The 14103-nt window shown below is 40.2% G+C and overlaps 1 protein-coding gene across 1 annotated transcript; it reads right to left on the bottom strand.

Moving 5' to 3' along the window:
• Nucleotides 1-6772: 6772 nt before the first annotated feature.
• On the bottom strand, nucleotides 6773-13489 carry ca4a (carbonic anhydrase 4a). Its single transcript, XM_085420052.1, has 8 exons — nucleotides 13360-13489; nucleotides 10430-10474; nucleotides 9663-9827; nucleotides 9429-9574; nucleotides 9220-9312; nucleotides 9057-9123; nucleotides 8793-8956; nucleotides 6773-8457 (listed from the first exon to the last, which is right to left on the bottom strand). The coding sequence occupies exons 1-8, from the start codon at nucleotides 13421-13423 to the stop codon at nucleotides 8278-8280; spliced, it is 924 nt and encodes a 307-aa protein (XP_085276178.1). The 5' UTR covers nucleotides 13424-13489; the 3' UTR covers nucleotides 6773-8277.
• Between the last annotated feature and the right edge of the window lie 614 nt (nucleotides 13490-14103).

The following is a 14103-nucleotide window of genomic DNA, read 5'->3' as shown; positions in this document are numbered from 1 at the left end:
TGTGGGGTGTGTCAGAGGGGCAGTCCCCCTGCAGGATTCGCACTCAGACACCCCTGAAAAGTTCTTCACTTCTCCTTCCAAATCAGCACAAAGTCAGCAGAAGCGAGGGAAAGAGAATCCCCAGTCCCCTTCAGGCCAGCGGGGAAAAGGCTGAATGGACTAAAGCAGACATCTGAGAAGCTCGCAGTGTGCCAAACTGCACAGCTGAGGAATCAGCTGCCAAGAGGCTATTGGACTGGCAGGAGGAAAAAGTGTGTGTGATTAACATACAATGTCAAGTCATTTGATATGTTACAACACAACAATATTATGCAAACTGTTTAAATATTCAAAAAGTCTTTTAATATTTATTCCTTCAATGATTCACTTGACTGTGTCTGAAACCCCACGAAGGCCATCCTGGCTGGCTTCTCGTATGCACAGCCATGGTGTGCCCTTGTACGTATGTGTGTGTGGACTTGGCCACAGAAACCTCTCACTAATGCTGCTTTCTAAATCCTGCCGATGCATTCTCTTTGAAACCAGAGCGCTTGTCTAATTCAGCGTAAAATTGAAGGGCTGCAGACACCCCCAAACCTCATTCAGCTATGAATTTAATGCCTGATGAGGAAACAGTCTCTTATTTTAATAGTTTACAGCAGCACTAATGATGATCTTCTGAAGTAACTGAACAGGAAAGAAAAGAGAGGGAAATCTTTGATCTTTCCTCTGTTTTAAAGTTGTTGGAGGTGAGGGTTTGCACAGTCTGCCTAATGTGCTGTTTTGGCAAACACTACAGCTAACGAAAGCGGGTGAAGTGGTTGTAACAATATATGAAAGCTATTTCATCAGCTTCTGGACAGGTCAAATGAAGCACTTGGACAGAATTGCTTCATTTGACCTGTAACCACTTATTAATTAAAGCTGTTAATTGCTTCAGATATCCATGGGCTGATGTTTTTAATCTGTACAACTGCTGCACACATCCGTGGTCCTTAGAAGATGAAACATAACAACTTGATCTCCTGACCTTTCAACTGAGGACCATCACCACTGGTGGCTCTAAAGGAGTAGCCTTTTAGAGCCAGTAGCACAGTTTTGCAGGCTATTCCCTACATTCACAGTATGTCCCATTTTGTGCCAAGCACATGAGGACACAAATAATAAATGTATTTACGAAATGATTTGGAAATGATCTGGATATACAATGTCGGCTGTTCCAGGTGGCATTACAATACCTGGCACAGCAAATTAAAAAACTGTGTTTTTTTTTCTAGTTGTAACATAGTGTAGCACACCACATTGCTACATGAGACACACTTTAGCAATGTGATGCCGCAATGCAGTGACAAAAACAAAAGGGAAGTGAAGCAACATGTCACTTGCAATTTCAATGATACTGACATCCTTTAAAAAAACGACTCTTACATGGTCTTCCTGTGCCAGTCAATCTGAATTAGGCCTATCTGTCAAAATCTGAGGAACTTCTTTAACTGCTTATCAGTAAGTGTGAGCACTTCTATAAAAGCAGAAGCTTTGACAGTTTGATGGTCTGAAGCACTTAGGGGAGTTAACAATATGCCACAATCTTCCAATAAATGGACATCCCAGCAAATTAATGCGAAAGTCAGATTGTGTAATGCTCCAAGAAAAGCAGGCATTAAAGGCCTCTGTTAGCATGCTAAATGTTAAAATTAAGGACAGTACACAGCTTAGCTTTGCAAAGTTGTATATAAACAAACCACAAGACTTCTGGATTCATGTCCTGTGGACAGATGAGTCCAAAGTTGAGATTGTTAGGCTATAATGCACAGTGCCAGGTTTGGAGCAAACCAAACACAGTGTGTCAGCACAAACACCTACACTAAACCATGATGGTGGTAGAAGGAGGATGATTTATCTTTGTTTTACACACACAGCACTTGGGTATCTTGCAGTCATTGAGTTGATCAGGAACGCTGTATACCAAAGTATTCAGGATTCAGATGTCAGGACATCTGTCCGGCAGCTAATGCTTGGCCCGAATTGGCTCATGAAACAGAACAATGATCTAAAGAACAGCGAAAAATATCTAAAGAAAAATTTAAATCAGAAAGACTGAAAAAAAGAAGAAGTCAATGTCCCAAGACCTCAACCCAAATGAAATGCTGTGGTGGGACTTTAAGAGAGCTGTGCATAAACACATGCCCGCAAACCTCAATGAACTAAAGCAACGCTGTAAAGAACGAGTGAGCCAAAAACAAGTCCTACAGAAAATGATTACTTCAAGTTATTGCTGCTAAAGGCAGTTCTACAAGTTCTTGAATCATGGTGAAATTAGTATTTCACAGAAGTGCAGTGTACTGCGAAAAACTTTCTTTGTCACATAACTCTAATAGAGCTAACTCTAACTTCATGAGCAAGTGCTGTCCAATTAATAACTAATTCACTTCTCTCCTTGACCTCAGTGTTACATTTCACGTGTGCCGTGTAGTGGAAAGGTAGGAATAAATCAGAGAAATCACACTCTTTAGCATGCATCAATTTTCATTATACAGCAAGGCAACAATAAAAAAGCAGCAACACATATATTATCAGCTGGCTCTGTCTCCCTGTGTGACATCATCACATATACACATGCATACCATTGGTTATTATGTAACACCTAAAGTCATGCATATTCACGTTACATTATAGTGACAACTAAACAGAGCTCTTCACAACAAAAAGCCAAGGGCGTTTCTGGCTAATTCTGATATAGCAGCAGGCATCACCCTTTTAACTTTCATTGTGACTGGTCAGAATGACTCATGTAATTTACTCACATCTAATACTCACATGAACAGGGAGTGCCACCAGCCAGACAATAAATAAATAAATAAATAAATAAATGTGGCACCACTACACCACCAGAAGATAGGAGGATGGATTGCGTTTACTCAAATATAGGTACAATACATAACAGACCATGGGTGTTATCACATCCTCAACTGAGGATATGGAATTGGTGAATATTAGTAAGAGTAGTCTTTGTTCAGGATGTGTGAGTGTGCACTGTGTCCTGCAGTCCCACCTTTGGAAGGAATTCTGTGTCCTTTGGCACATTTTTGCACATTATTTCCCTCAAATTACTCTCCAAGCCACAGAGAGAGAGAAAACCTTAAAACAATACATATACTATATGATACTACATGGTCAAAATATTATGATACTATATGGTCAAAATATATACATCTATTCAATTTTTTCCCATCCTTTTAAAAATCAAGTTGTTCAAGGAATGCGGGGTCATCTTGAATCTTCTCATGTACTTCCAAAAGCCCCCTCACCCTGTGACTGGTCTGTGCTCTGAGAACAATGCAGTCAAATAGCATTGTTGGCAGAAACAGAACAACTTCTCCATGTTTGCCTCCGGCTCTTTGTGAATGCTGGTACTCAAGGTACCTTTGTTTCTGATAGTGGGGTGTATTCTCCCTGCCTGAGATATCTTCCTGTTGATTGACATCAACTTAGTCAAAGTCTACTTTCAGGTCACCATGAAGTGCCTTTTTACGACAAAAGTGCCAACAAAAGTGTCTTTCTGACGATAACCTAGTGCATATAATTTGATTTCTGTCCCTTCCGTTTCTCACGTGGACAGTCTAGTGTTGGTTTTGTGAGTAAATTTACACTGATAATGTTTGTTTGACTAAACTTAACATAACTTTTTCTTCCAGGCAAAGTCTACCCTTATGTCATAGGCCTGTGGACAGCATGTTACCTTCTTAGTAAATGGTTTGCAATACAAAAAGAAGGAAAAGCAGGGTAAAATTCTTTCTTTCAATCCTGTACACTCTGAGACTTTTAGGCACCAAGAATGAATTACATCTGGTTCATATTGTGTAATAATATTTAATCAGTATACACAGATATCCTGGAACTAGAAACTGCAGGGGAATCTGTACTGCCATGCCACTATTGTCACTTATTGTTACTTAATCTGTAGCAAATATGTGATGGAAGCTTTTTCAAAGAAACAAGATTCATATTAATACTGCACCTTTAAATGTTTTCCTTCAGGCAGTTTTGTTGAAAGCACATTCAAGTTCATATTATATTAAAGGGTACATTCACATCGTTTTTTCAAGGCTTATACTTACATTCCTGCATGCATAATAATGAGCCAAATCAATCAGCAAAACCACTTAGGCAAATAATAACTACGTTTAGAGGGGAATGCATCAAGTGATGACCATCAGTTCTTGCAGTCATCTGACCTTTAAAACTGATGCCATTTGTGGGATGCTGAGATTTTTGGGCTGTTCCTGGAAAACACTGATGACAATCATGCAACTGCAACAATATATTACTCACAGCCCAACTCAGCTGAATTTTAGTCATAGTAACTCTTTCAGTTTACATGCAGACATCTTAACACTATTCAAATTCAAATGAGGTCCAACGAAGAGGAATATTTTTTGGATCGAGGTTCTAATACTAGTGTGCTCCCCTCTCTTATCGCTCAATGAAGTGTTGTGCATTGTTGGCCAAACTAGCCCAGATCACTTGCCTAAAGCTGCTGCTTCTAAAAAGGATTACAGTGGTTCACTTACTGCTTTAGCGCAAGTCTACTGACGAGCAGCCTCAGGTCTGTCTGCTTTACCGACTCAGACTGACTGTAGCAGCTGATTTCACTGCCTCCTAACAAGATGGCACATTCAAGCACCTCAGAGCTCAGCCACATGTGCACACAAGGCATACGATTAAGACATTCAAACTCCTTGTATTGTGTAAAGTTAGACCACAACGACCTCTGACCCACTGAAGAGCAAGCCTCACTGAAACAGAGAATGATTGCATTACACTGAGATCAAAAGGCTTTTAAATTCTTCACATTCAGTCTTATCACCAGTGACAGGAATGCATGTAAACTGGTGTTAACCCCTGCATTTAAATGGCAGCATATTGTCCCCATTGATGGAGATTTTATGCTAATGGTGGTATCAATATCTGCACAGTGAAAAGGAGGCTCCTAAAAGAAATTAGCTGTTAATCTTCCCTTGCTGTGTTTTTGTCCTTTCACAAGAATGAAAGCCATTTTGCATACTCTGGGTACAAAACTTCATTCGGCCCTTCTACTCTTATTTTAATTTAAAAAGAATTGAATGTTTGCTTCCCTTTCATTGCTTATTCCAAATTTCTATCCCAGTAATATTAAGGGTGTGTTATATGGCTTCATGGATAGATTAATTTGGGTGTCATCTGCATAGTAGTGAAAATGTATGTTATGCCTTCTAATGATACTGACTTTGGGAAGTATGTATTATGTAAACACAACTGGTCCTAACACGGAACCCTGTGGTACTCCATAATTTACCTTAATGTGTGTTACAGAAACAAATTGGAGGCCGAGGAGTAAACATCTGACACAATGAGCAGGAAAGTGCAGGAAGGACAGGTGAAGAGGCCATGCTGCTAGCGAATTGGCTACAAGCTAAGCTAAGCTAGTGAATCCCTAAAGACACAGTAAGTGAATATTGTGAATATAATTAAAGGGTAAATCAAGAGAGAGTGTGCTTTGGATAAAGTACGTTAAGATTACAGTGTGAAATAAGACGATTTTTATAAGTTTTTAAATCAAATTGGCTACTGAGATAAGCTACACATAAACACCACTGTGCACTGTAACAGGAACAGGAAGCGATACTCTACCACAGAGAAAGCCAACACCAAGTGATTGCTTAGTGATAGCCTATTAGATATCACCTCTGAGCTATATCATTGACAACACAATAACAAATTTATCAGGCGGAATTAGAATAAAGTTAATTGGGTGTTACTTCACATAGAAGTATGTGAAGTACTGATTTGTGGGATTGATTTTCAACAGTGAGATCCAGGAGGAAGGAAGAGGAGTGGCAGTATAGGTCAAGCAGTGTGTTGTTTTCCTGACCTCATGCACAAAGACCAGCCCAGTGACCTTTAATTGCAGCTGGCTATCTGGTAAGATTCAAAATGAGGATGCCTCTGGTTTCTTCCTGAGAAAACAGTGCCCTTTGTCACTGAAACCCCAGAGACTTGGGGGATTTGAGGTGAGATTAAGGAGATGGTGTGGTTATATCGGTGCTGTCCTGTTGACTAGAAAACAGCAAGGTCCCAGATATTAAGCATCCACCCCTTGTTCCCTTGATCCACAAGCTCTCCAACTCCTCCTCCTCCTCCTCCTCAACTGAAAAACCTATTGGATGCCTGTGGAGGAGAATGAAGGCACCTCTTTCATTCAAGCTTTTGTGTATACTCTCGCACAGCCTCTGTGCATGCCTCAGTGAGAGGTCTTCCAAGGTCTTTAACAAGAAGTCTTTTGATTCTTTAATGACAAGGGATTGGAGGAGGTGGGTGGGGTGTTAAATAACTTGCAACTAGTGTCTGCAAACTGTCTCAGAGATCAATTTAAAAAATATTTTTAGTAGATTTTAATGTGTTTGTGTACCTCTGCTATACCTTTGATAGTGAGCTGTGTAAGATAAAACAACCTCTTATTCGAACTTCTTGAAGAACAAGAACGAGTCAATTAGAAAAGGATTAAGAGATGAGAAACTCTTCTCTTCCAGAGAGTCTGAGACTCTCTGGACAGACCGAAGGGTTATCAGTCAGCAAACCGAGAAGCCCGTCTGTGTGTCTGAGCCAGCAGACAAACAACAAAGCCAAAAAAGTGTATTCTCATATCAGCTTTCACAGCGCAGCCAGACCCAGAACAGACACTGATTTTGATCAGTGGGTCAAATAGCTTGAATTGTGCCCATGCAAGCAGAAGACACAGTCATTAAAAAGGCATTTAGGTATTTTATTGTTCAGCTGGAACACATTCTCCATATCATTTGAAGAACTACAACCTGACAGTCTCATACACTTGAACATCACAAGTAAACTCTATAAGTCATGAACAGGTTGATGCTTTGCATTCAGCACTATTCTTGGAATACATAAATATCAATTGCAGTCTCATATCATTATACACATTCATTACATATATAAATACATCAGTGTACAGCATAGAAATATAACGTGAAGCCTTGTGAAACAATGGAAAATATACAGATTCCTTTTCCTAGGTCATCACAATAAATCTTCCTGGAAAATTGCACAGAATACATAATAAGCCCTCCCAAACAAATCAGTGGGGTGTAATTCACAGTCGATAACATTCAGTGCCTTCCAGAGCCCGTACTACAAGCCATGAACACAGTTCTATGTTGTCATGATTACGTAGCTTACTGAACTTTATGTGTCAAAAACTGGAAAAAAAAAACCCAACAAACAAAAACAAACAGATTGACTGAGGTGTTTGCATGTAAATTTGGCAAGCTCTGTTTTGTGCATGTATCTCGTAATAAACATGCAGATTCATGCTAATCGTGTTTGAAATGCAAAAAATTAATAATGCTGGTTTGACAAGATATGCTGGTCTGTTCTCCAAAGTATAACTGTGTCCTTGAGCTACAGACACTCTCAGCCATTTTGTGACCTGCAATTAGTATCGCTGCACCTTCATCTTTCCCTCTGGTGTAAGTTGCCATGGGGTGGGAGGAGAAGGTTTGCAGCTGCTCTAAGGTCAGGCTGTAGTTGTCCCTCGTAAATGTTTTCAACGCTGGATTCTGGCGGGAAAAAGGCTTGACCTTAAACCCTCCCACCCTTTACCATACCACCTGCTAGCTGAGTGGCTGCGAGTGAGTCACCTGACAGCCCTGCGGTGTGCGCCTGGACCATGAAAGAATGACCAAGCTGCTGACTCCTTTGACCATCGCCTTGGAAATGCAGCTTAGTTTAATGACTCAGTTCTGCTATTTATAACTTTATGCTCCACTAAGAATAGCACACCACGTGCCAGTTTACAGGCTGACAATGGCACTCAGAGTGTAAACTCTCTGGGACTCACTCTGACATTAGGAAAAACAAAATTTGCCTGACACTTGACAAAGTGTAATGAATTATAAAGTGTATGTTTAGGAGGATGATTTGGAATCTTAGTGAATGCCTAAACGTGTGCTCTGAAACCAGTTCTTATGACACATTCATAATGCTGAAATAACACCTACTGCTTCACTACACATGCATGAGTGCTTTAATAAACCCTTACAGCACCTTTCGTAAGGCATTACTAAAACGCCTTTGTCATTTGTGTCATAAGGGGGGGAACACCAGGTGAGTCATGCCTGCACTACGATATGATCCGTCATCTTTGCAAACATGTGATGAAGAGGTTACAAATTCGGGTTTGACTGATTGATTGGTGTGGAACTTTTTGTGTTTATGGATGTTGCAGTGCAGCATGGGATACCTCTAATTGGGTTCGGACAGTCCCAAGGCTATGGCAATGGTGGCGAGGAGGATGGCAGAGTTGGCGAGGATCACTGCACTTCCTGAGCGGTACACCTTCCGGCCATTGAGGGGCTGAACAGGTCTGAAATTCCCAGTCATCTGCTTGCCATCCTTAAACTGGAGTTTAGAGAAAGCTTGGAGCTGGGGGAGCAGAATATTAACATGAGTGTTAGGCTCCAGGTTGTGGAAAAAGATCATAAAGGAGTGCAATTACAGTAATGTTTCTGAACATGCAAAAAAAAGGTTGGAAAGTATTTGTACTCTAGCAGAGCCTTTTTATGTTTACTCCTGCAGTTCTGAGAGATGTGTACCTGTGTGTGTACCTGTGTAGCTCACACTTATCATTACCAGCAAGTTTTCAGATTCAGAAGTTATATTGAAAACTACTATATGAAAACACTAAAGTTTAACCATGTAACATTAAAAATTAAGGCTTAAGGCTGAAATATATATTTAAATTGAGGTGCATTCTTGACCTGTTCTATGCTCAAAGGAATGGGGTTCTCAAACAGAGTCCAAATCACAGACTCTGTACACCCCGGGGTGGTCAGAGAGCCTTTATAACGGTAGTAAGCCGTTAGATTTTTCTCAGACGGGATCAGCTGTGCCAGGGAGATTGAAGACAGAGACGTATTGCCATCTGAAAACAAAACAAAACAAAGCAAAACTCCACAGTGGAAACAGATAGCCAAAGCTACACAGCCATGAGTCTGATTGTTTGAACATAAACTAGTACCTACTTGTTGCTTGGATGTTTTGCAGAGTACTGATGATGCGTTCATACTTCCGGTTACTGCTACTAGACAGCTGAAAATTGAAATAGCCGCATTTTAGTACATTTACTTTTCATACTTAGGTCTGGAATAGTTTTTGCATCTGAGGTGAAAAATTTAAAAAGGGGACCTCATAGAAAAATCCAAGAACTGCAACTCCCTCTGTATCACTCAGTGCTGTTGTCAAATCAGAGTAAGCTTTCTTCATGTGAACAATGTGCAGCTGTAGACAAAATATTTGTGCTGTCATTCAATAATGATAAGTCACCATGAGTACTTCTGAGTACTTCTGTAGTTCAGAACAGTAACAGTTCAGGCTGTTGGACCAAGTTTAAATACCTCCATGGGATACTGTTCCCCGTCAATAGTGTGTTCGGAGCCAGGCCCTCCATTGGCTCCCCAGTGCAGGTGGAACTGCACAGCCATATACTCATCAGGCAGGTCTCCATGTGATATAGTAGATACAGTAGGAATCTGGACCTGAGCTGGAACAGACAACACAACAAGCATGAAGAGCGTACACAACAGCTTCAAAACGTTGCCGAGTTAAATTTTAATGGAAAATAAGCTCACCGGAGTGGCCATTGTTTATGATTGTGCTTGTGAAGATCTCCTGGTAATTCTGAAACTTAAGAGGAGTCAGGCGATCATCTTTGAAAGTCTTTCTGGTGACAATGTTAATGGGCGACTGTTTTTGTCCTCCACATGCTGAGTTTACATGGGTCCACTTCTCTGGTACTAAATCACAAAAAACACCAAACAACCATTTTTGAATGATTATTTTCAGTCTGGAGGAGTTTGTAGCACTTGAAACTCCACTTTTTTCTAGTCACTAATATACTTAATAATCTTCCTGTTCAAGAAGAAAGTAGAAAGTGGCCAAATATCTAGTTTACTAAAAGGAGTCATTGATTAAATTAAACACATGCATGGAGTACCACAAGGCTCAATGCTTGGTCCTTTAGAGTTTTCCATCTACATGCTGCCTTCAGACTAAATATTTCAGCAGCATGATATCAGGTTGTGTTTTGCTATTTCTCTTTTAGTTTCAGCAGTGTGTTGTAACAGCATGTTTCCTCGTGCAGGTCTTAAAAACTGCTTTTCACTAATTGCAGCATTTCAATAGGTTATTAGAAAGCTAACTTGTCAATCTATCCATAAAACTACAACAGCACTACATATAACAACAACTGTAGCATTCTCATTGGCTTGTGTACATTTTAATATTTTAGTAGGCCATATATAGCACTGCACTGCACTGCATTCCTCACTAGCTACCCCATCTAGGGATGACTGCGTCAATGATTCCATCAGAAATTCTTACCATCAGAAATGCTTACCATTGCACTGATGACCACAGGTAAACTGGGACTGATAGCACCAGTCTGAAAAAAAGTAAAAGCTTTACTGATAAAATGCATTTGCATGCTAAAAGGCACAGGTTTGATGCTTGTGACAGTGTGACAGAAGCATTAACCCTAGTTGACACATTCTGTTGCGAGAGCAGACTAGGATGTTTCCTCTTGCCATGTATTGTAGAAAGCCTCATTGATTTATCAATAGTTAATTTTTCTCTAAAAACAAATAGTGGATTGTTCTCCTATTGGATTAAGATAGCTTTTATCCATGGCCACACAAAACCCCCTAATAGTCTGGAATTGTCTTCTTATTTACCAAAAGAAAAAAAAACAGTCAGTGTTCGTGCTTTATCTTTCTGTGCTATTGGAATAAACTTGGAGCCAATTTCTTGTATCAACAAGCTCCCATTCTGACTTGTTTGTCTGAATATTTATTAAAATTTCACAATCGGTTTGTATGTTTCCACCGCTTACTCTAAAACAAATATCTGCAGCTACCCAAAATATCAAACATTTATAAAAATATAAAAGAAAAAATATGAAAAACACATATGCCATTGAAAATTATGGGAAGGGTCTCCTGATCTATATTTGAACTGTATCGGTTCTTCTCAGTGTGTGTGTGAAGGAAGTCAAAGCTTGGCAACTTTGCTATGTTGGCAAGCCTTTTCCTTCTGCTCCATCGTGATAATGGCTACTGGAAATAGACAAGGCAGGGGGAAAGCATTTGAGGGGGTACAATCAACCACTACACTGCCTCTAGTACATACATACATGTCCAAGTCTTGTTTGTTTGATTTTTTTGTAAAAATTGTAATTATTATTTTCTCTTGTAGCAGAATTTGCATGTGAGTGTGTGTGTGTGTGTGTGTGGGGGGGGGGGGGGGGGGGACATATAATAGTGCAGAAATTTCTAATTAAGCTTAGTGTCTTTGATGCTGAACATAATAAAAGATTATGATTAATTGTAACCCTTGACTGAGTGTTGCTGGCCTGAATGCGGATGCTGCAGCTGTATGAGTCCCACAGAGACAAGCTGAACCAACTGCTTCCTGTAGCTGTGAGATGCAGAGAACGTACTAGTTTCTTTTCACTGAATTCTGTTAAATCCAGAATTGAATTTCAAATCCCTCCCCCCCCCCCCCCATCACCATTATATATATAGATTGAATGGACCATTAAAGGGTAATGTTATTTAAACCACTCCAAGTACATTTGTATTACTTTTTTAAATGTCACTTTTACGTAATATTTTCAAGTTGTAATTTTACAGATCGCTATTTGTCGTTTTGCTTGACCAAATAGGCCTACTGGCGAAACCAAGAAACTTCCTCCATTAACGGAATATCTAATTTTATGGCCGGCTCTCGCTCCTTCATATTTTGGCCAATCAGATTTCGGTCCGCACAATTCTCCACCAATCGGCGTTCGGCTTTGATCTTCGTGTGACGCGGAGACAGAGAGAGTAAACAATATGAATGATTTTCTAAAAGCCCGAAAGCTGTGCCAAGAGGGAAAACTGAGGAAACCGTCAAATAGAAAACAAAAGGCAGTGAAATGATAAACTAATTAGTCGTCTCACAGTGACATGTGAACACAGGCAGACGGAGACGAGCTTTTATGACACTGTGCTATATGTAAGCGTGTCATAGAGACAAACAGACAAATACACTTATAACGCATTTCAGATTTTACCCACTCGTGCCAAAACGGCTCAAGATTTAGAAGGGGTTTTTTTTGTCTCTTATTATTGGATACAGAAAAGAAATGTGGTCCAGGCTTCCAGCGCGCCGGTCTATGGGACACTGACGTGGACAGCTATCACAAATAAGACCCTGCAGCTTTCAGAGCTGCTCCATGCAACATGGAATAAATGCACGGACACAAAGAGATTTCTCACCGACAGGTTCTGATTATAGAGGCGCATTTATAAGCGATCATTCATATCAGTTCACATGCGTCTGTCTGCTGCTTATTTTAAGAATCGCAGATGTCCCTTTAGTATCCAAACACTGGATCTGAAGACACATTTCATCCTTTTTTCTTTTCTTTTTGTAAATAAACATAAAAATGTTTGGGTTTTAAACACGTGTGAGCCGGCTCTCAGCGGTAATCCGCGCCTCGTTATCCACTGCTGTGAATTTGGAGACACTGGTGCTGCTCGTGGCGCGCTTCTCTGCGGCAACTGGGACGCAAACGTCTATCACTGGCTCGGCCTGGTTCCGAGCAGGTGCACGAGAGAGAGAGCGCAAGAGAGAGGTGTCCGAAACACAGAGCCCCAGAGGGAATGTGGGCTCTGCCTGTTTTTGACTCAGACTCAGCTGATGCAGGATCTCTGTATCCTTCCCTGCCCTTCAACATTCAGTTCAGCGGTGTAAATATCAAGGTGCGGATTGGATGAGCCTGACACACACACACCAACACTGCCGCTGCTACCGAGGCGTGATGGACAGGACAGGTGGAGCGCTTCACGTAGAGGGGCATTTGGTACTGCGGAAATGTTCGCTTTTTATTTATTTTTATTTATTTATTTATTTATTTATTTATTTATTTACATTTTTAGCCAGTATATATAAACTTATTTAACTGAACATCGTGTCTGGCATGACAAATTAAAAAGGAGAGTTCATTTGTAATTAGAACGACTGAAAGACAAAAACGGCCATACAATAACGGAAAAATAAATAAATCGCCAATCTTTATATATATATATATATATATATATATATATATATATATATATATATATATATATATATATATATATATATATATATATATATATATATGTATGTATGTATAATTTTTTAAGGACTGGAAGAGTGGCAGGATTTTTTTTTAGTGTAAGAACTAAAAATAAAGACAGGCAGTTGCTTCAAATGATCTCGAGCTGTGAATGGAAGCAGACTTACCTCCTGATCCTGTGCAGACTGTCCAAAAGGATGCCAGGAGAACCGGCAGGATGAGCTGCTGCATTTTGGAGCGTCTCCGACTCGACACAGAAGGCAACGCAGCGACTTGGTTTTTTTTTCCCCCAATGTGATGGCATTCTTGAGGGGGTTTTGTACTTATCTATCACCAAACCACGACAGGGAAGAAAGTGTGGCCCCTCCCCCTTCGGGCATCGCCTCTGATAAAGCACCGAAAGAAGGTATGATGAGAAAGGGCCAGTATCACTGCAACACGTTGTTGTTTACATTAATATCACGCTCCTGGACTGAGGTTTCTGTGGAAATAGGGGAAATCAGCTAGAGTTAATCAACATTGTTTTTTACTGACTGCTCCACAGGTAGCTCAAGGTGGCCTTCGGGTGATTAAATAATGGTGGGAGGTTCTTAAAAGTACACTGAACTCTCATTTCTCCTTGTCCCTTTTACATATAAGGTTAGACAAATCCCCGTTACACACATTGTGTATCAGGTTAATGCAGCTCCTGACAGAAGCTGTAGGACACTTACACTCATGACAGTGCAGTATTTAAACCCTTTGCCTGAGTGAATGCATGTGGCAGAAAACTTAGAAAGGGCTGTGTATTTTACACAGTTTGAGGTTTCAACCTGAGCTATAATAAGTCTGTATTTATTATATTTATATTCAAATTTTTCAGCGCATTAGGCTGATCCCACTGAAACTTTTTGATCCCTCAGTAATTACAG

This window comes from Rhamphochromis longiceps, linkage group LG10 (assembly GCF_057381845.1).
Source record: "Rhamphochromis longiceps isolate RC_006_pf linkage group LG10, R_longiceps_female_GT1.1, whole genome shotgun sequence".
In the NCBI taxonomy this organism is placed as follows: Eukaryota; Metazoa; Chordata; class Actinopteri; order Cichliformes; family Cichlidae; genus Rhamphochromis; species Rhamphochromis longiceps.
The sequence above is the reverse complement of the archived record's forward strand: the minus strand, read 5'-3'. Positions and strand labels throughout refer to the sequence as shown.